At 46.8% G+C, this 22,350-nt stretch overlaps 1 protein-coding gene across 3 annotated transcripts in view; it reads left to right on the top strand.

Moving 5' to 3' along the window:
* LOC144768881 (uncharacterized) overlaps positions 1-22,350 on the top strand; it is a 993,034-nt gene that overhangs the window by 456,566 nt on the left and 514,118 nt on the right. For all 3 annotated transcript variants that reach the window (XM_078652892.1, XM_078652890.1, XM_078652891.1), the window contains exon 7: positions 8,257-8,289. In XM_078652892.1, the coding sequence (XP_078509018.1) occupies positions 8,257-8,289 (33 nt within the window). The remainder of the gene's footprint in view (positions 1-8,256; positions 8,290-22,350) is intronic.

The following is a 22,350-nucleotide window of genomic DNA, read 5'->3' as shown; positions in this document are numbered from 1 at the left end:
ATTTGGCTGCGTTATCCCGCTATAGGAGGTCTTCGTCAGGCCCGTCCTTATGCTCAAACAGGATCAAGCAATTTATCAAGGGACTGTTCAGGGTCTTTCCTCCAGTAAAACCTCCACCACCACTATGGAATCGTAATATAGTACTGTCACAATTGATGAAACCGCCGTTTGAGCCGATACACAGGGCGGACCTTAAGTTCTTGTCTTGGAAATTGGCTCTTCTCATTGCACTGACATCAGCGAGAAGAGTAGGTGAACTGCAGGCGCTCACAATTCAGGAGCCTTTCCTACAGTTTCAGGAGGATAGAATGATTCTTAGGACTAATCCGAAATTCATTCCTAAGGTGCCAACTGACTTTCATCTGAATGAGCCGTAGGTGTTGAAACGTTTGTTTCCTCATCCGTCAACAGCAGCGGAAAGAGTGTTGCACTCACTAGAGTTGCAAAGATGTATGAAGTTCTACTTAAAAGACAATACGGCCTTTCGCAAATCTTCTCAGCTATTCGTCGCTTTCAGCGCACCCAGGAAAGGTTTCCCTCTGTCTAAAAGGGGAATCGCCAGATGGATTTCCAGTGCAATTGTCTACGGTCATCAAGCTGCTGGAAAGCCTCTACATGCACGAGTTCATGCGCATTCCACGAGGCAGTGGCCACATCTACTGCACTATTTGGAGGAATGCCAATCCAGGATATCTGCAGAGCAGCGACCTGGGCATCCACGCACACCTTCACCAGGCACTACTGCTTGGAGGCAGAGTCGGATGCGGCGGTGGGAGAGGCGGTACTGCGGAATATCATTCAGTAACGGTGAGCCTTCTTTCCATCCCTCCATTCGCAATTTCTCTTGTTTTTACAAAGTCACATTTTATATGTATATGTATATGTATATATATGTATGTATGTATATATGTAGGCTATGCTTCATTTTCATATTGTATTACATGATTATGAAATGTATCAGAGAAATGTGCTTTGTATCTTACTGCTCGCTATTCTGATTCAGGCATGTGAATCTATGAAAGTTCTAATACTGGAGTAAGAAAACAAGTTACTTACCTGTAACTTTAGTTCTCCAGTATTGGAAGCTTTCATAGATTCACATGCACCCACCCTCCTCCCCTGAGAGGCTCACCTCGGATTTAGCACCACAAGTGTTCTTTATGCACAAGTGTGCGAAAATATGAGGGGCAGAAGGTTCTCCTAGGAGTGTTCTAGAGGGTGAGGAGCTCTGATTGGTTCAGGGAAAAGTTTAGCCCTCTTCTACATAACAAAGGCTATGGGTTGCAAAAGGGAAATGGGCCTAGGCCTCTTTTCAGTTTGCTATGCTACGAAGCATTGCTTTTTTATGTACCGGAGACTCCCGTCTCGATGACTGGGAATGATTCAGGCATGTGAATCTATGAAAGCTTCCAATACTGGAGAACTAAAGTTACAGGTAAGTAACTTGTTTTCTTCTCCTCTCTTTCCATTTTTTTACGTAAAGTAAAGGAAAGTTATACAAGAGCCACATCTTCCCTGGTAATGCAATCAGGTGTTAAAAACAAGTCCTGCGTCCCAGCTTTCTAAAACACCTCTAAGTATTTTATCCACGGAATGTAGGTCATGTGATCCAGGCTCAAGATCTCTTTTAGGAGTTCATGCGTGAGGTCAAGATGTTTATTAAGCCAACATTTGAGCCAAAAGGTTAGGGGACGCATTGCCAAAATGTCACAGATGTATGGGGTGCCAGTTTCTTCATGTATTAAGTTCGCAGTCCCTTTTGGAACACACAACAACCGTTTTAAAAAGTGGTTTTCCGTCACCTGTAGGCCCTCAAGTCGGGAATACCCCCATAAGTCGCTCCCATAACTAGCTATAGATACACTCTTAGCTCGGTAGATCTTTAACATTGCCGCCACAGGGCGGTTGCCCATTTTAGCTGCAAAGCCAAATATCGCAGTGTTAGTCCTGGTTACCTCTCCCCTTTTCTTGTTTAACAGTGCGACCCAGTTCAGGCGATATTCCAGTAGGACGCCCAAGTAGGAAAAGGTCATACATATTGGCACTCATTCACCTTGAAGGGGTACTGTCTTTTTGGGCGCAACCCTACCTGCATCACATAGGATTTAGAATTATTTATAGCCAGATCTCGATCATCCATAAACCCATGGAAAGCATCAAGTAGGGTTTGTAACCCTTTAGGTGTGCGGGCCAAGAGGACTGCGTCGTTTGCATATAGCAGTCAGCCCCTGTTTCCAGCAGTGTTCCTTCTAAATCATTAATGTAGAGATTGAAAAGGAAAGGTGCCAAGATACATACCTGTCACACCCCCCTTTGTGTTAAAATTCCTGGTTACCTTAAGGTCTATCTAATGTTTGCCCTTGTGTCTCTATGTAGTTCCATCAAACTCCACCAGGTTTGACTCCACTCCCATGGATTGCCACAACTTTCCCCGATTGACAGTCAAAAGCGGATGAAAGATCCATGAAGGCCATGTTGATTGTCCCTGGGCGGGCGATGGTGTACTTTCCAAGAATCAAGTAGAGATTAAGGCATTGTGCCATGGTCGAGTGGCCTGGGCAGAACCCATACTGGATATCCGAGATGATCTTATTCTCTTCCGCCCAAGCTGTCAATCTCTTTAATATGACTCCCCCCTATGACCTTTACAACGGAGTCAATTAGGGAGATTGGCCTATAATTCATAGTACAATTACGGTCTCCCTTTTTAAACACTGGCACAATTGTGGCGACTCCCCAAGATATTGGGCATCCTTCTTTGGCCGCGGCGTTACCCACTACAACCAAGATTGAAGCCCAAAAGGAGGGGTTTTATTTAAAAAGGTCCGGGGGGAATACCATCCGGGCCTGGGGCCTTCTTGTTTGTGAGGTTAATAATGCCCTCCTCAACTTCTCTTACAGAGAACACAACTACATCCTCATTTGGTGTCTTAGCTGGCATATGTGACAGGGTGGATGTACTTTTAAAAATAGTGACAAAATGAGACACCCATTCATCCGTTATTAGTGTCCACTTCCTCTGCTCTTTCCACTGGAAAGAGAGGTCTATTAATGATGTCCCAGAATCGGGAGCTGCTAGAGAGGGTCAGTGGGTCTAAAAGCTCCTTCCAAGTTGCCTTCTTCAATTCCGCTCTTCGTGTGGCCAGCACTTTTATATAATGTTTCCAAAGTATGCGGATCTGGGTTCCATCCCATGGGAATTCTTTCAGGGCCGCCTTAAGATCTCTGGCGGCTTTAGAGCATAAGGGGCAGAACCATTTAGGATCACTGAACACCCTGATTTTCCCTGGGACAGATAACAAGCTCACCACTTTGGAAGCAATCCCTTCGAAGGCATTGAGGGTACCCATGGCCGTTGATTCTGCATTAAGGCAACAGGAGAATTCTGCCGCACAGACGTCTTGGAGTTTTTCGTGAAAGAGGGACGGGATTACTTGATTCCATTTTAACCGCCACATGCCATCAGTTAACTGTAACGAGGCAGGACCTGTCACTGAACCCTTTTTCTTCAGGGAGCTCCCTCCCAGGTTAACACACACTGGATTATGATCACTGTGTGCTTGCTACAATTAAAAATCCCTGTAGGGAAGATAGAGTAGTTCTGAAGAGCAGAATGTGAAATATGAAAGATCCACCTGCCCCATGGCCTTTATAGGTCGGTTCCCTTTGTTTGCTGAATGGTGGAGCAAAACTCATAGAAGACAAGTCAAACTTATTGAGCATATCACTAAGAACATTTCCCTGTAGTGAATGCTAAAAATGGAGTCCCGATATCAGCAGACACCCCATGGTCCCCATGTCGGTGAGTTTAGGGTCACCGCACGGGTGCACGTTGAAATCACCTGCAATCATGAGATTCTTTCTAAAAGGGCCACAACGCTGTTCAATAAAGTTGCTCAGCTCGGTTATCTTACAACCTGCTCCTTTGTGTACAGCATTATAAAAGTTTATCACACAAAGGCTGCTGTTTCGTTGCCCCAAGATGATTGCCGGTATATCTCTATGTTCAAAAGAGATAACCTTGATATTACATCTCAAGGCCAAGGAAGTAACGATAACCAAACCTCCCATCGCTCTGACACTATTTGCTCGTGTTGCGGGGACAAAAAAAGCTCTCTACCCCACCAGCGAGAGGTTGCAGTTAACCAACCACTTCTCTTGAAGGCATATTATCGAAGTGGCTGACAAACCGCACCCATAGGGCGTCTGCGACCTTTCCCACCAGCCCTGCAATGTTCCATGAGAGTACATTGTAGTCCTGGATGTTATCGTAGGAATCCAAAGATTCAATGATTCGCTCCCTGGGGAGATCAGCCGTTGTTGTTCCAGGGGGATTATTTTCCCGTTGCCATAGTCTTGGTGCGGGATCAGATGTTTCCGGGTTTAGCATAACAGGCCAAGTATCCGCGGTAGGGCCTTCGTCTAAATCATGCCTATCGATAAATGTACAGCTACTGTCTTTGGGGATTGGTCTGACGTAGTTTCCACGTAGTCAGTCACAATCGTTAAGGCCAGAAAGAGCTGCGTATCTATTTGGGCCTATCAGAGATGAGGAATAGTCATGATCACCCCATGTATTGTCCCCATTTGGTCTCGAAGATAAAAAGCCAGGCCTCGGTTTGTCTCTATGATTGGATGGCCTGTCATATTGACAAATGTTCCAGTTATTCAACCCTTGGATCACCCCCTGTAGAAGAAACGCAGTGGCAGTATCTCTATACCTTGTCCCCTAAAAACTGATCTAGACTCCACTTCCCTGAATATCCTTTCTACTGGCGAGGGGCTATTGAAGTTTACCACTATACAGTCCCCCCTTCTTGATTTCCTAGAACTACCCAACCAAGAAACACGGCGGGCCATGATAACATTGTGCACAGAAGTATGTCCTTCTACAGTATTGCGGGACAACCAGTAAGTTACATTGTTTTTAAGTTGACCATAATCCTCTAACTCAGTCGGGGAGAGGAGGTACATTACCCAGTATGATCACCAATGGGGTACATTGTGGGGGTAGGTCAATAACGGGTAGATTTTCCACACTTCTAGTTTTCTTTTCTGTGTTTGTTTTTTCCTCAGCCCGGGCTACAGCTACAGGATTGTTTTTCACAATTGCCCCCTCGATGTATTCTGTTCGGGTTTTACCGTTTGTCTTTAACCTTTCTGCCTCTTTCCTATACACATTGTTAATTGGTTTTAGTGGCTCCTCAACTATGGTGGTTAGTGTGGGACGGGTTATAGATGGTAGACTATTATTAGATACAATAGATTTTTTAGGTTGTGAGGCAGGGCCATAACTTTGCATGCAGGCTGCCAGGTTTTCCAGTGTGTGTGTTATCTGTAGTAGCCTGTTGTAACTTCCCCAGGTTCTCATTTATTACTTTCATTCTTTCTGTGAGTGGAAGCATACATTACTTCATTAACTGTTCCACTTGTACCACAAAGCCTTCTGGGATTTATGACGTTAATGAGGGCCGCTTGGATGACTCTAAGGTGGCAGTAAATGGGGTTTTGATGGGCACGCTCTGGAGAGCATTGGAAGCGTTGTTTGATGTTGATTTTACAGATGTCATTAAATTCACCCCTTAGGTATTTTTATTACTTTTGGCCATATACCCTTTTGTCGTCCTCCACCCCTCTTTCTTTTCCCAGTTTGTGTAGGGCCTGTTTCTGATTTTTTTTAGATATGGGATCAGCTAGGACCTTTAGGGGGTTTGTCTCAGCAGGCCCACTTTCTACAGATCGTGTACTACTGCCTAATGTGGTGTTCATAGGGGAGCCAGTATTGTGCCCAGCCGATCCTATACTCACTTCTAGCAAACTATCACCATTATGTCGCTGACTGCCTGGTTGTTCTGGTGTTACTGCATTCATAATGTTGCCCAGTGAGGACCGCTTCGAGCAAAGAGATTCCAGTGAAAGGCGCTTTTCTGTGAGGGCTATTTCGTGTTCTAGGACAACTGCAGCTCTAGTGATAAAATTGTGTTCGAGGCATGTGGGCTGCTAAATTCATATCTTAGCATTAGATCGCCGCCTAGTGTTGGGCTCGGATGATCGCACATTGTTGTCCTGGAAGAGTCTTCGAAGTATCCTGAGATAGGTGGCTCCTCCCCTGGACTACAGTGCGCATGGGCATCGGCTCCATCCCCAGATTGTTTTTTTCCGCCATTGGGTTCGGATGTGGTCTCGACGTCTTTCTGTCGGAACCAAGAAAAACTAACTTTTAGCGGCCAAAAGGCCTCGATTTTCTTGCGTCGGTATTGTCTGCGCACGGTCTCGAGTCTTCCGTCTCTTGGAGCCGGAATAAGCGGAGTTTTCTTCGCTCTCGGAACTTTGAGGCCTTCTCATCGCGACACGACTGCAAACCTTTTCGGACATGGAGCGGAGCCCGTTTAAGTACTGCCCGCTCTGTGGGTCCAAGTACCCACACATCGATCTACACCCCGTGTGTAACAAATGCCTTTCGCCTGACCACGACGACGGCAAGTGCAAGTTGTGTGCACAGTTCCGCTCAAAGAAGACTCTCAAGCTTCGGCGCGCGATGCGCATGGAAGCTAAACAAGCGGCCCCGGATCCGGAGAACATCTTCGGCGACCAAGACGAAGAGGAACAGGGTCATCATCTCCAAATCTCCCCACCCGAGACGGAGGTCGAGGCGGATCCGGGAGACGACGACGGAGTCGCGGGTCAAGGCCTTGAATACGTCGACGAGGTAGGAGACGACGATGAGATTTATGGGGCCGCGGCGGATAGCTCAGGGGACGAGCTCTGCCCCGAAGGTTACGAGGATACCGACCGGGACACGGGATCGCCTGTCGGCCTTACCCAAGACCCGTTGCCGCGAGCCACAGCCCCGCCTTCGGGCCCGGCCACGGACTTACTTGCTGGGCAGACTGTTTCGAAACCGAAACCATCGGGATCGACGACACCTAAAATGGCCGACCCGAAAACGAAACCGAAAGTTAAGGACTCGAGTGTCCCTAAGATGGCTACCGTGCCGGTGAAAAGGACGGTGCCCGCTACCCCATCGACTCCGTCGACCTCCGGTCCGCAAAAGTCGAAGAAGTCCGTCGATTCCGATGCTGCGAAATCGAAACCGACGCCAGAGGAGGGGTCCTCCAAGAATGATGGTCGGCACGGGTCAGCGGCTACGACGCCGTCCAAACCATACTACCCCCAATGGTGTTTGGCACTACCTTCCTCCCCTTCCCTAATCGTTGTGCCTTAGTCCCTGTTTATCTGGTAGCTGATTAAAACACGGAATGCCTATAGTCAATTCAGTGTGCGACGATCAAGTCCCAAACAATAAGCAAAGTGTCTCACTTGGGTTGGTGACTCGTTGGAGGGGTGGCCCAGCCCAGCCCAGCCTACCACGGCCTTATTCAGCCCGCCCTTGTCCTGGGCTTCTCCTGGCACGCTCCCGCGACGTGGGGGTTCTCCGGTATTTTTAAGCGCCACCGCGCACAGTGATGATTGGGAGCGGCGTGCAGCCGCAAAGGATCGTGGGGGATGTAGCCCCCCCCCCTCTCCCGGCGGCCGTGCTGCGGTATTCTGGCTGCTGCGACAGCGGGGGGAGACCAACACCAGTGTCAGGGGCTTGTGGCGGCAGGCAATAGCTGTGGTCCCGGTAAGGTCAGCAAGTCCGAGAGCGCTCCCGTGTACTCCGTGACAGACTTTATTCCCACAACCCGACTATGTAGCTAAGAGAGGACTTAACACACTTGGTTTCAAATTTGCGTACATGCATTATATTGATAGGACCAAGTCCTCCTTTAAAACACAACAGCATTTTGTTCCCTTTCCCAGCCTTAAAGGTCACACCATATTGAAGGCCGGCATTTCTAGGTGGATTTTTAAATGTTACCTGTTACCTTAAGGCTAAAAGGATCTTATTTGCCTCCCCAGGTCCCACCACACTTGCAAACAGGGTGCCATTATTTAATTTCCTGGAAATATGCCCATAGCTGACCTCTGCTAAGCTTCCATGTGGTCCACTCCACATACCTTCACAAAGTTATTACTGTTTGGGTATTCTTGCAAGGCATCAGGCTAGAGTCGGTCAAACTGTCCTAAGGACTCCATTTCAGACATCTGCACCATCTACTGAGCGTTAACTACCCTGCGACTGTCTCCCTCTGAAAAGTTTGTTTGGGTTAGCCTTTAAGTTGGACCTATTCCGTGAGGGGATAGATAAGTCTCCAATGGTTGCATGGATTTCTCTACCAGCTGATGATGCTCTGTTCTGTATTTTTTTTATAGATCTGAATCGGAGGCCAAGAAGCGTAAGCACAGGTGAGCCATTGATCTAAACTTTGAATTATTTTATATATGTATATTATTTATATATATATTTATATATAACCGATGTAATTCAGTTCTGAGAGTTACTTGTCCGTAGAATAGTAAAGCTTTGCTACAGACTAGACTAGTTTGGTTTCAGAGTTGGTTAACTCTACCTATATCTAAATTTCACTATTGGCGCATTTCCTTGAAAATATAAAGGTTAATTTACTATTTCTTCCTCCTGCTATCTTTAGTGTTGCACTGGGAAGCTTTCTTGATTGTGGGTGCCTTTTTTTCATTCACTTCATTTTATATTGACAGTTTCTGCGTGACTATTCTCTGGATTCACTTGCTGTGCATTATTCCATTATTTTGTGGTTGGGTCCAGAATTTGTAATCTGAAACTTTTTTTCTTATTTACTTTTTCCCTTCTCTTTGGAGCAGTTAGGTTGTCGACAATTTAATCGCTTGTCCCTCCTCTAATGAAGTCATGCTCTCCCTGGAAATCTTTGTAGTCACCATATTTAGATTCTTTTTTGCACTGTTGGGTCTGGTAAAACAGCCAGGGACTCTGGAGCTGGTGAGGAAAACATTTCCCTGAGAAAAAAACTGACCGACATTCAGGATGGAGGTGGTTACATCTGATTAAATCACTATCACAAGCTGAAAAAACATGTTTTTGGTGCTGATGGACCACATGGATTGTACAGTGACCTATGGGCATGGAGCATACCCATTTTAGATTTGTCACCAACTGGCACCACAAGTACGCACAAAAGGACTGCCACAACATCTGCATTCTTTGCTTTCTGAAGGACCACCGGTCAGAGAGGTGCACTGTATGAGTTAAGTTAAGCTAAAGACAAGGGAAAATCAGTGGTGGCCACGCCATAGCTTCGTCCTAGTGCAAACAGAGGTCCCTCAAAGCCTCAGGATTGTAAGAAGCAAAGACAATGCATGACGACACAGGTGGCCCAGTGGGTAAGAGCTGAAGGTGTAGAGTTGGTTGAGGTACAATAGGGAGGGAACACCTAAGAGTATGTTCCAAAAAAAGAGAGACCTTGACTAATTCACCAAGGTCGCACTGGGACCAAGCTAAAAACCTCATTCTAAGCGCGTTAAGACTGTTTTAATGCCAAAACCTTAGATGTCTCACTGCAGGCAGAAGTCAATAGAGCTACATGGGTCCAGAAGTATTCTGTTAGTGGAAGAGCCTCATTATCAGCCTTGTTGCTGAATGGCGATGCACTGCATGTGGGGGGACAAGGGACCTTCTGGGAAGAAGATTCTGTCTGCCAAAGAATGGAGACTGTTAACATTGACTAAAGGGGTCTTGACTTCGAGAGAAAGACTACCCTTGATGAAGAAATACAGGTCTTGATAAAAAATGAAGCAACAGTTTGACTACTTTCTTAAAATACAAGTTCCCAGTTAATGTTCATTAAAATGATATGGAACAAGTGATAAGAAGTTTAGACCAACTGTTAACACCTGAACTACAGGAGGAATAAAATCTTTTTTCCAGTATGAGGAAGGTCTGGTCAAGCATGATTTTTCCCAGGTAGGAGAGTCTACAGAGGAATGGGAAGACCTACATGCAGATATGCCAGTAGAAAGGGTAGGTTCATACCGGTCTACTGTCACCCTGATGACTTTATGCATATAGTGCAGCACGCGTGGGCCGCAGGCACAAGATTGCATGTGCTATCCAAACGAGCACAGCATATATGAAAGTGGGCTTTAGAAAGAAGGATAACAATAAGTGCAATACACCTGCCCAAGAAATAGAACACAGCTGGCACACGAATCAGACAGAATGTCCTGTCAATGGAATGATCAGAGATTGTTGCCTACATTTTCTCACTAATTCCATTAATGCCACATGTGGATACAGAAGTGCAAACCGGCACACATGGCACTAATCCCCATTACTAAGCTGGACAACAGTGGTTCTCAGGCCTAATAGAGTTGACGGGATGGTTTATGAAGCTCCCATAACATTGTGGTGATCTACTAACAGTACAGGAGGGATGGGTTCCATCCAGAAACTGATATCCTGAGCCTAGCTGTATGGTTCCAGAGGACACAGAATTTGGTTGTTAGTTCGTCCGTCAAGATCCAGGGGGATTTCAAGGATGTATTATATGGACAAGTGGAACCGGGTCATATGCTGATGTAACAGGAAATGCCTTGGTATTGGATGGACACAACTGCATTTGCTATACAAAAAACTTGCCTATGCCTCACTGAAGGTCCTATGGTGAACCTCAATTTTGTGTTGGCCCAATTAATGAAAGCAGCTTTTAAACTCGTGCTTAAGGCTGAACTCCTATCTAATGCTGAAAAATCGCATTCTTAGTAGCACTTACATTAAGTGGAGGAGTTTAAATACAGGCACTTAGGAAACATGATCTCTAACTACAAATTCACATTGATAAATTAATGATGAGAAAAAACAGTTTATACCTTAAGTGGTATCAGTTTCTGTGAGAAAGTGCCATCTTTCTTGCACTGGTATGCCCCCACTTTTATCTGTACTGCTATTGTGCTTTAAGTGTGCCCTGGGTTCCTGCCAACCAGGTACCCAGGGCCTGTGTTCTTTCCCTAAAAAGCTGTGTTCAAACTAAAACCCAATTGGCATCTCTGGCCAGCTGTCAGCCCCCAGTAAATGGTACCCAGGGCATAGTGACCAGAGAAGACCCCTGAGGACTGCAGCACTTATTGTGCCACCCTCTGGGTCCCTGTACCCTGACACCCACACACTGCCTTTGCAGGCTGAGTGTCTAGGTGCAGAACTAAACAGTCGACATGGCACACATCCCTGTGTGCCATGCCCACAACCCCACTGCCTTGGCATACATCAGCCACCCTTCTAGCTGGGTGCCCTATGCCAGTGGTGTGGGCGCAGGTGCATGAGCCCTGTGCCCCTAAAGTACCCAGGGCCATTCCTGGGCACTGTACGTACAGTGATGCCATTAAGAGTATATGTTGCTGGGAGGTTGTCATTACGAACTCCACAGCACCATAATGGTTACACTGAACACTGACAAGTTTGATATCAAACTTCTCAGCATATTAAATCCACACTGATGCCAGTGTGGGATTTAATGTAAAATGCACAACAGAGGGCATCTTAGAGATGCCCCCTGAAACCTAACCTACAATCCGCGTCTGGGCTTAGTGGTTGCAGAGGCTGCCACACAGCACACCTGTTGCTGGACCCCAGGGTAGGAGAGCCCCCACTCTCCTGGGCCTGCAACAATGCACATCCGGGGGGTTGGGACACGTCCTCGTGGTCTTGGTTCGGGTGCTAGGTCTCCTCCCCCAGGATGGGCAGGGGGAAGCTTCAAAGGCATGCAGCCTCTGTGAGCTTCTCCAAACCATTTGCTGTACCCAGCAACCAGCCCCCATCCGTCCTGACCCCCACTCTGGCAGGAAGACTGGCGGGAAAAACTACTTTAGGAAGGGGGGTGTGCCAGCCTGTGCCAACCCCACCCCTTAGGTGGGGGAGGCGAGGCGAAGCACGACCCCGGGCCCCGGCTATCTTGTAGATGGGGAGCCCTGCCCAATCCCAGCTAGGCTCCTGCCCCCCTCCCACAGGAGAGGAGCAGGCTAGGGGTGTACTCACCCCAGGACAGGGACCCGTAGGTCCCTGTCCTTGCCCTACCTGTAACACCCCTATAATTTAGTATTTAGGGGCCCCCTGAACCTTCCTTCCTCAGATCACGATATCAAAAAGATCAAGAAGACCCGCCGCGCAGCTGCTAACAGGACAACAACAACTGACTTGGCCCCAGCCCTACCGGCCTGTTGATCCTGGAACCTGCTCCTGCCTAATCCCGGCGACCTCCGCAGACCGCAACCTTGGGACACCCAGAGGACCTGCCTGCCTTGACCCTCTCGAAGATTGGGACTCCCATCAGCAGAGGCTCTGCTGCAACAACCCCCTGGTGCTCCCTGGGAAGCTCCGGACCAGCTCACTCTGCACCAGCCGATCCTGGGCCGGGCCAACCCGAACCAAGACCACTAGGACGTGTCCCAACCCAGTGCCGCTGGGACTGAACTATACTACTCACCTGACCCTGGGGGAACCCTGAGTCTATACCCAGAACCTTAACTTCACCAACCAAGTACTCACCTGCAAACCGGTAATTCACTTACCTGCCTTTGGATAACATTGACCCAAACATTTTCTAAGTGTGAAGTTTTGAAAACAGAAAATATTCCTATAAAATCAGCCAAAGTTCGACTTCCAAAGTACTCACCTGTGATCAGGGGAGAAGCCAGTACTGTACCTTTCAGCCCAGTACTGAACCGCAAAAGTAATCCCTAGCAGGTTTACTAGTAATCTGTATTTTCTCCATAGGTACCCATTGTCTACTTTTCTATGAAATTTCTTCTGTCTACTTTTGAAAACTGCAAATATTCTTTAAAAATCGTACGAAATACTGAAACTCAATTACCTACCGGTTTTGAGTTAAGCCCCCACTGCTTGTCCTAGGAGACCAGTGCTGAGTTACAAAAGTAACGCAATCATACTTTACCTGCAACCTGAATTTCTTCCCATTCAATAACATTGTCAGATTTACATTGAAAAGTTTCTAAGTGTGAACTTTTAAAACTGCTTTATATTCATGAAAATTCATCACAGTAACTAAAACGTTTTTGCTGATCTGGTTTCAGCTTAGACCCCAGGACTGAATCTAAGATCTAGTCCTGGAACTACCAAAGTAATCCATAAAGTAATCAACTGTACTTATCTGTGAAAAACCCATTGAGTTCAATGCTAGTGTTTCAGAACTGTTGCTCACTATCTATCCTGTTATTATTGTGTGCATTAACTTTATTGCTCCTTTGCAAAGTATTTACATGAGAGTACTCATAACTTGAAAAGTATATTTTTATAACTATTGGTTTTAAAAATAAACCAACTATATATGAAGATATAACAATTGGCCTGGAGTTCAGTTCTTGAGTGTGTGAAACCTTTTGCTGACTGTGTGTACAACAAATGCTTTACACCGTCCTCTGGTACTGCCTTACTGCTCGATCAAGCTACCACTTTGGAGAGTAAGGTCAGTTCTGACTTTAACCTCTGTTATACCTCTGGGGTTGGAGGACTCTATACACATTGTATTTCATTCTAGTCCAGTATATATAGAGCCAATTTCTCACACTGCCGTGCAGCTGCTAAGAAGAGCAAGACACCAATTGATTTGGCCCCAGCCCTATCGGCCTGTCGACCCTGTAACCTGCTCCTGCTAAACCCCGGCGTCTCCAGTGGTCCGTAACCTCAAAAACCCCTGTGGAACTGACTGCCTTGTGACTGACTACCTGGGTCTCCACGAGCAGTGGTACTGCTCAAAGCAAGTAACAAGCCCTGGCATTAGCCCGGAACCGCGAACCCTGCACACTCTGCATCCGCCAAGCCTGGTCTGTGTTGGAGTGAACTAAGACCCTGAGGACATCGCCCCGCCGGCGATTCTGACTCTGAATCCAGTGCCCAAGGACGACCCAGACGACGCCTGCTGCCTCAGGACAAAGTACCGCTCCGACCAGCAGGGGTTAAGATTTTCCGACCTCAAAAGACACCCCGGCGCCCCACGGCCCCCTGTGCCCAACTCCTGGGTGCCTACTTATCCAGTATTATAGGTGTCTTTCAGATTCACATGCCTGAATCATTCCCCGTCGTCGAGATGGGAGTCCCGGGTACATAAATAAGTAATGTCTCATAGACATACAGAGAATAGTAGGCTATAAGGCCTCACTTTTGTAAGATATCCTGGTCCTTTTGTAAAAAGGACCAAACTCTAGAAAAGAGCCAATCAGCTGTTACCTCCCTCTAGAACCTTCCTGGCAGGAGCCTCAGTCCCTCAGATTTTCTACCGCACGTTGTGCTAAGGGAGTCTCCCCTGAGCTCTGCTCAGGTTTGTTGCTTTACAGCATTTTCAGCAGTTTTAGGATATTGTTTCCTGTTTTTCTCCTCAGACGGATAGTTAATATGGCTGATGCTCCAAAGAAGGGTCTCTTTAGAGCTTGTACCTCTTGTGGGAAAAAGAGGTTACACATTGATGACCAACATAAGGACTGTCTGTACCCAGATCACGTGGCTTAGGACTGTAAGGTTTTTAGAACCTTTTCTACTAAGACTCTAAAAGACCGAGAAGGACGCCTTTTGATCTGGCTCCAAAGGCTTAAGGATAGAGACAATCTGGATTCCACTGAGGCAAGAGGGTTCTTCAATCTCCTCAAAATTGCCTCTCAAAAGACCTATGGTAGCTTCCCCTGGCCCCTTGGATACTCCTCAAAAGAAGACAGATAAAAAGTCTTCAGAGGTCAAGGCAAAAACAGCTTCAGAAAAGAAGGTTCACACCTTTAAGAAGCCTGCACCGTCGTTGACGACGACATCGTCGACGACATCATCAGGGATGAAGAAAGCAGTATCTCCGGTGTATGTACCTACCTCGACGACGACAGTCTCGACGGTGTCGTCGTCATTATCATAATCGACGACAACTCCATAGTCGACGGCGGGTAAGGCTGTATCGTCGACGTCGACGACCAAGAACCCGTCGACGTTAGTCTCGTCGACGACCGCGTCTACTACGAGACCATCACCATCGATTTTGTCGACAAAGACACCGTCGACTAAGACACCGTCGAGGACAGGAACATCTATACCGTCGACGGAAACGTCACTGATGACGGCTGTCGTCGCTATTCCGTCGACGATCTCACCTTCGACAGGCCCGTCGACTGTGATTGATTCTGGCTTTCAGTCAGCTTCGGTGTGTCTGAAGATAACCAGAAAGACGTAACGCCAGAGCTAACTTCCCCTAGCCGTGTGCAGCTATTACCACCAGCACGTCTACTACAGGATGAAGATTCTGACGATGGGGATATGTTCCAGTTGGCGACAAGCCCATCAGAGCTAAATGTCAAGTGCCAAAGCTCGGATGAGGAGGAAGTTGAGGAACAGGTGGTCCGTGTGCCTCCTACACCTATGGTCTGCCTGCCAGCTTCCCTGGTTACAGATCTAAGATACCTTATAGAAGACTACAAGCAGAGGTTCCCAGAATCTCCAGCACCTCAAGCTTCCACAACGGCTCCATCGCCGAGACCAAGACCCCCGCCCCTAATCATTCAGAAGGAACGGGTGGATATGCCATGTCCTCAATCTTCGGAGGGTGAAGAAGAGGAAGAAGAGCAGGAGGAACAGCAAGAGGAAGGGGAGCTGCAGGATGATCAATCCGTCAATACTGACTGGGAGGATTATGTCACAGCTTCGCCAGCATCTCGGGAACCTGCTTCATCAAATTTGTCACCATTTGATATAGGTGGTTTCCATAATGTGGTGGAAAGAGCCGCTAAACGGTTCCAGATTACAATGGAGTCTCAGGAACAGGAATGTTTCCTGTATGATTTTAAGGAGCCATTAAAGAAATCAACCAGAACAATTCCTATGATTGATTATCTATGGAAACAGGGGGAACAGATCATGCAGAACCCCCGCCTCAGTTTCACCTGTAATACCTAGATTGGACAAAAAATACAAAGCTCCAAATTCGGCACCGGCCTGTCTGACAGGTCATCCTAAACCGTATTCTGTGGTGATGCAGGCGGCCCAGAAACATTTTAGAAATCCTTCTTTGATATCGGCTCCTCCGGATAAGGACGGAAGAAAGCTGGACAACATAGGAAAACGTTGTTCAACAATGTCGGCAATGACTGTCAAGGCTGCAAATGCCTTAGCTCTTCTTGGGCGCTATAATAGACAGCTGCGGGCGGACATAGCCCCATACCCGTCTGAATTACCTGATGCATCCAAAGAAGAGGTGATGAAAATACTCAAGGCAGGGGAAACATCAGCATCAGAGATCATAGACTTAGCTATGGATGTTGCGATGACAGGATTTCGACAGCTGGCTGGTGCAGCTGTTTTAAGACGTCAAGGATGGTTAAAACCGACCTCTTTCCGTCCAGAAGTGCAAACAAAGATTTTGGACATGCCATATGATTTCCAGCTACTATTTGACCCCAAAATTGATGAGGTGTTAAAAAGCATAAAAAAGGATACGGACACTGCAAGGGCCTTAGGCACACTTCAGTATAAAAATCAGTCCTTTTGAGGAAGAGGACAATCTTCCTACAAGGGAGGTTTCCAGTACAGATCCTCTTATTCGTCCAACCAAAATAGGCCGCAGTATCAACAACGCCAGCAACAAGGCCAACAGTCCTCATACGGAAAGTCGTCCTTTCGAGGCAGAGGACAGAGAAGAGGCAACGGGCGAAGACAATGACCTTTTACTTCGGCCAGTCCACACCTCATATCCCTTATTAAAAATTTGAGGAAAAATTACATATTTTCTACAGAATTGGAAATAGATTACTACGGACCGGTGGGTCCTTCAATTAATACAATTCGGCCACTCCATGGAATTCATGAGCATCCCTCCACGAACCCCGCGTCGCCCAATGCATCACAAAAACCTACGACTGCTTCTGCAAGAAATCTGTTATGTTGCAGAAAGGAGCGATGGAGAGTTCCACCATCCCAAAGAGGGAAAGGATTTTATTCCCGTTTCTTTTTAATCCAAAAGAAGGAAAAGAAATGGAGACCAATCCTAGATCTCGGGGCTCTCAACAAGTTTCTGAAGAAAGTCGTTTCGCATGGTAACGATCCAGGAAGTTTTGCATCTTCTGGAGGAAGGGGATTTTATGGCGTCATTGGACTTACAAGACACTTACTTCCATATACCAATCCACAAAAATCACAAAAAGTACTTGAGATTTGCAGTAGCGGGCAGGCATTTCCAATTCTGTGTCCTGCCCTTTGGACTCAAGTCAGCGCCCTGCATCTTTACCAAATGTCTATCCCCAGTGGCGGCATATCTCAGGCAATGCCATCAAGTCTTTCCCTATCTGGACGACTGGCTAATCAAGCCACTATCCTTCGAAGACGCGTCCAGGTCTTCCAACGCCTGTCTGAATCTCTTCAATTGCCTGGATCTCATGATCAATCAGGAAAAATCAATCCTGCGACCATCTCAAACTATCAATTTTTTGGGAGTAACCTTGAACACGGCTTCCTGCAAGAGCGTCCCCTCTCAGGAAAGGCAAAACAAGCTTCTCGGGCTAGCGTCTACAGTAGCCTCAAAAAGAGTGTTGAAAGTCCGTCTCTTCAAATCCCTTTTAGGGATGATGTCATCGTGCATCCTTCTAATCCCTCACTGTCACCTACGGATGCATCCTCTGCAGGAGGCACTCTCGAGACTGTGGGTCCAGTGCACGGGGTCATTCGACGACCAAGTAAGAGTGACTTCTCAGATGATCAAGGCCTTGGAATGGTGAGCGTCTTCACGGAACCTGTCCCTGGGTTTGTCATTCCTACTTCCAGCGGCTCCTCATGTAATAACAACGTACGCTTCCAAAGAAGGTTGGGGGGCTTTCCTGCAAGAACAGCAAATAAGCGGAAAGTGGTCAACCTCAGAGGGAGAGTTCCACATCTATCTGCTCGAATTGAGAGCGGTGTTCTTGGCTCTACAATCTTTCCTACCAAGAATAAAGAACTCCCTAGTGCTTGTCAGGACAGACAACACCACGACCATGCACTATCTCAACAAGCAGGGAGGGACGCGCTGGCTGACACTCTCGCGCGAGTCGCAAAAAAAATATCTGGAACTGGTTGATGTAGCCCTAAACGCAGAATATGTCCCAGGTATGGACAATGTACTCGCAGACTCGTTGAGCAGACAAAAATAATCGACTCACGAGTGGGAGTTAGACCAGAAGATTCTCAACCAAATCTTCTTGAGATGGGGCACACCACAGATAGATCTCTTTGCTACGAGGATCAACGCCAAATGCCCACACTTCGCAAGCTGGCATCCCCAATCAGGGTCCCTAGGGAATGCATTTTCCATCGGATGGCGCAACGTCTTTGCGTACGCCTTTCCGCCATTTCCGATGCTTCCCAGAGTCCTCAGGAAGATGAAGGTGGAGCCGTGTACTCTCATTTTAATAGCCCCAGCTTGGCCAAGGCAGCATTGGTTCACAGAGCTACACGGTCTATCCCTGGAACCGCCAGTCCGTCTGAAGCAGAGTCCATCTCTACTCACTATGCACAGCCGGCAGATTCAACACCCGGATCTGAAGTCTCTCAAGTTAGCCGCCTGGCTCCTGAGTTTCGTGAGTTAAACATTCCGCAGGATTGTAGAGACATCCTAGCCAAAGCACGAGCAGATAGCACCACCAAAACGTACTCCCTGAAATGGAAGAGGTTTTGTGTTTGGTGTGCAGATCAAGGGATACATCCTTTCTCTTCTTCGCCGGAACAAATCCTGCCTTACCTGTTACATCTGGCGAGGGCAGGCCTAGCCCACTCTTCAATTAAAGTACACTTGACTGCGATATCCCGTTATAAAAGAACTGCAGCGGGACCTTCCCTTTGGTCAAGCAGATTAATCAAATAATTCGTGAAGGGACTATACAGATCTTTCCCTCCAGTGAGAATGTTGCCACCTACATGGCATCTGAATGTAGTCCATAATCTACTCATGGAGCATCCATTCGAGCCGGTGCACAGAGCTGACTTGAAATACATCTCTTGGAAAACAGCGCTACTGCTTGCGCTCACCTCCGCAAGGAGAGTGAGTGAGCTGCAGGCACTTTCAATTCAGGATCCCTTATGCAATTTAAACATGACAGAGTGATACTTACAACAAATCCGAAGTTCATCCCAAAGGTTCCGTCTGATTTCCATTTAATGAACCTGTGATTTTGCGTTCCTTCTTCCCAAATCCAAGTACAGCAGCGGAAAGGGCATTACATTCTCTGGATCTCAAGCGATGCTTGAAATTCTACATCGACAAACAAGGGAGTTTAGGAAATCGAATCAGCTTTTTGTGGCCTACAGCAGACCTAGAAAGGGTCTCCCACTTACGAAACAAAGCATCTCACGCTGGATTTCGGCAGCCTCCTCCTTCTGCCATGAACAGGCAGGACTGCCTCTGCACTCTAAGGTGCGAGGGCTATATCCACTTCCATGGCACTCTTTGCGGGGGTGCCAGTGATTGACAGCTGCAGGGCGGCAACATGGAAGTCGCCTCATACCTTCACTAGGCATTATTGCCTGGACACAGAGCTGATGAAGGATGCAGCAGTGGGACAAGCAGTGCTTCGTCATCTAGTTCATTGAGGTGAGCCTTCTTTCATACCTCCATCCTTCTGTTATATGCACATTTCTTTGCTGATGGTATTGATTGCATCTATGGGCTGTTACTAGTTGCAGGGTATGTTATTGCCTAATACTTGCGTATACTGTACTATGCGAAATGTGCATTCTAAATTGCTTGCTACTCTGATTCAGGCATGTGAATCTATGAAAGACACCTATAATACTGGATAAGAAATGCATTACCTGTAACTGCAGTTATCCAGTATTGGTGTCTTTCATAGATTCGCATGCAACCCTCCCGCCTCCTCTGGAAGGACTCACCTGATTCTCTCAGTAACACGCCTACTTAGCGCGCACGAAAATCTGAGGGACTGAGGCTCCTGCCAGGAAGGTTCTAGAGGGAGGTAACAGCTGATTGGCTCTTTTCTAGAGTTTGGTCCTTTTTACAAAAGGACCTGGATATCTTACATAAGTGAGGCCTTATAGCCTACTATTCTCTGTATGTCTGAGACATTACTTATTTATGTACCGGGGACTCCCATCTCGACGACTGGGAATGATTCCGGCATGTGAATCTATGAAAGACACCAATAGTGGATAACTGCAGTTACAGGTAAGTAACGCATTTCCTATCCTCCACGATCCCAACTTACCCCTCGAAGTGTTGGCCGCTCCTGAAATCCATCGTCCCTGAGCCTGCAGCCTTTGTTCCTTTTTTAAGATCCTCATTGGATAACATTGAGCGCCCAAAGGCTCAAAAACACCCTGCACCCAGCTGCCCGAGTGCCCCTGGCAGTGCAACCTGTACCCTATTCTACTTCCCCCATTTGCCCTGAGCAAGTGACCAGGAGCCCAGCTCCCACAGCCGTGTGGACTGCTAGCCAGCAGCGACCAACCGAAGGCCCCCTGCCTCTCATTGGATTACATTGGGCCTAACTACCTCTGCACCCGACCGCCCCTGGGCCACTGTGGGCGTACTAACTGTACCTACCTGACCCTGGGGGACCCCTGAGTCTATGCCCAGAACCTTAACTTCACCAGTCGAGTACTCACCTGAAAAACGATGACTCAGTTTCCCGCCATAGGATAACATTGACTGGTTTGACTCGAACATTTTTCCAAGTGTGAAGTTTTGAAACATTAAAATATTCATCTATAATCAGCCGTATAACGAATTTTGAATTACTCACCTGTGATCAGGAGAGAAGCCAGTACTGTACCTTGTAGCCCAGTACTGAACTGCAAAAGTAATCACAACCGGGTTTACTAGTAATCTAAATTTCGTCCATAGGAAACCATTGACTGTTTTTCTGTGAAATTTCTTCTGTCTACTTTTGAAAATTACAAATATTCCTTAAAAATCGTACCTACTACTGAAACGTATTTGCTTACCTGTTTTAAGTAGAGATCCCAGTGCTGTACTTGGGAGCCCAGTCCTGGATTACAAAAGTAACAAGAACGTACTTTAACTACAACTTGATTTTCCTCCCATTGGATAACATTGCCAGATTTTCATTGAAAATAGTATGAAGTTTTGAAATAGCTGTACATTTCCTAAAAATCATAGCAATAGCCGAATCGTTTTTGCTAAACTGTTTCTAGCTTAGACCCCAAGACTGAATGTATGATCCAGTCCTGGGACTACAAAAGTAATCGATAAAGTAACTAGCTGCATTTATGTAAAAAAAAACATTGAGCTTCAATGTTAAATTGTTTAGAATTGTGTTGCCTACTGCAACCATTGTACCTATTGTATTTACAAAGTTTATTGCTTCTTTGCAAAGTAATTATATGAGAGTACTCGAATTGAGAAAAGTACATTTTTATACCTGTTGGTTCTAAAAATAAAACAACTATATCTTTTGATTTAAAAACAATTTGCCCAGAGTTCAGTCCTTGAGTGTGTGAAACCTTTTGCTGACGGTTTACAACAAATGCTTTCCTTTCCTCTGGTACTGCCTTACTGCTCGACCAAGCTACCACTTTAGAGAGTAAGGTCACACCTGGCTTGAACCTCTGTTATACCTCTGGGGTTTGTGGACTCTATACACATTGTACCTTATTCTGGTCCAGTATATATAGAGCCACTTTCTCACAATTTCTGTCTGTCTCTGTCTGTCTGTCTGTGTCTGTCTGTCTGTGTCTGTCTGTCTGTGTCTGTCTGTCTGTGTCTGTCTCTGTCTGTGTCTGTCTCTGTCTGTCTGTCTGTGTCTGTCTGTGTCTGTCTGTGTCTGTCTGTGTCTGTCTGTGTCTGTCTGTGTCTGTCTGTGTCTGTCTGTGTCTGTCTGTGTCTGTCTGTGTCTGTCTGTGTCTGTCTGTGTCTGTCTGTGTCTGTCTGTGTCTGTCTGTGTCTGTCTGTGTCTGTCTGTGTCTGTCTGTGTCTGTCTGTGTCTGTCTGTGTCTGTCTGTGTCTGTCTGTGTCTGTCTGTGTCTGTCTGTGTCTGTCTGTGTCTGTCTGTGTCTGTCTGTGTCTGTCTGTGTCTGTCTGTGTCTGTCTGTGTCTGTCTGTGTCTGTCTGTGTCTGTCTGTGTCTGTCTGTGTCTGTCTGTGTCTGTCTGTGTCTGTCTGTGTCTGTCTGTGTCTGTCTGTGTCTGTCTGTGTCTGTCTGTGTCTGTCTGTGTCTGTCTGTGTCTGTCTGTGTCTGTCTGTGTCTGTCTGTGTCTGTCTGTGTCTGTCTGTGTCTGTCTGTCTGTCTGTCTGTCTGTCTGTCTGTCTGTCTGTCTGTCTGTCTGTCTGTCTGTCTGTCTGTCTGTCTGTCTGTCTGTCTGTCTGTCTGTCTGTCTGTCTGTCTGTCTGTCTGTCTGTCTGTCTGTCTGTCTGTCTGTCTGTCTGTCTGTCTGTCTGTCTGTCTGTCTGTCTGTCTGTCTGTCTGTCTGTCTGTGTCTGTCTCCCTC

This window comes from Lissotriton helveticus, chromosome 7, assembly GCF_964261635.1.
Source record: "Lissotriton helveticus chromosome 7, aLisHel1.1, whole genome shotgun sequence".
Lineage (NCBI taxonomy): Eukaryota > Metazoa > Chordata > Amphibia > Caudata > Salamandridae > Lissotriton > Lissotriton helveticus.
This window is presented reverse-complemented; position numbering and strand designations above follow the sequence as displayed.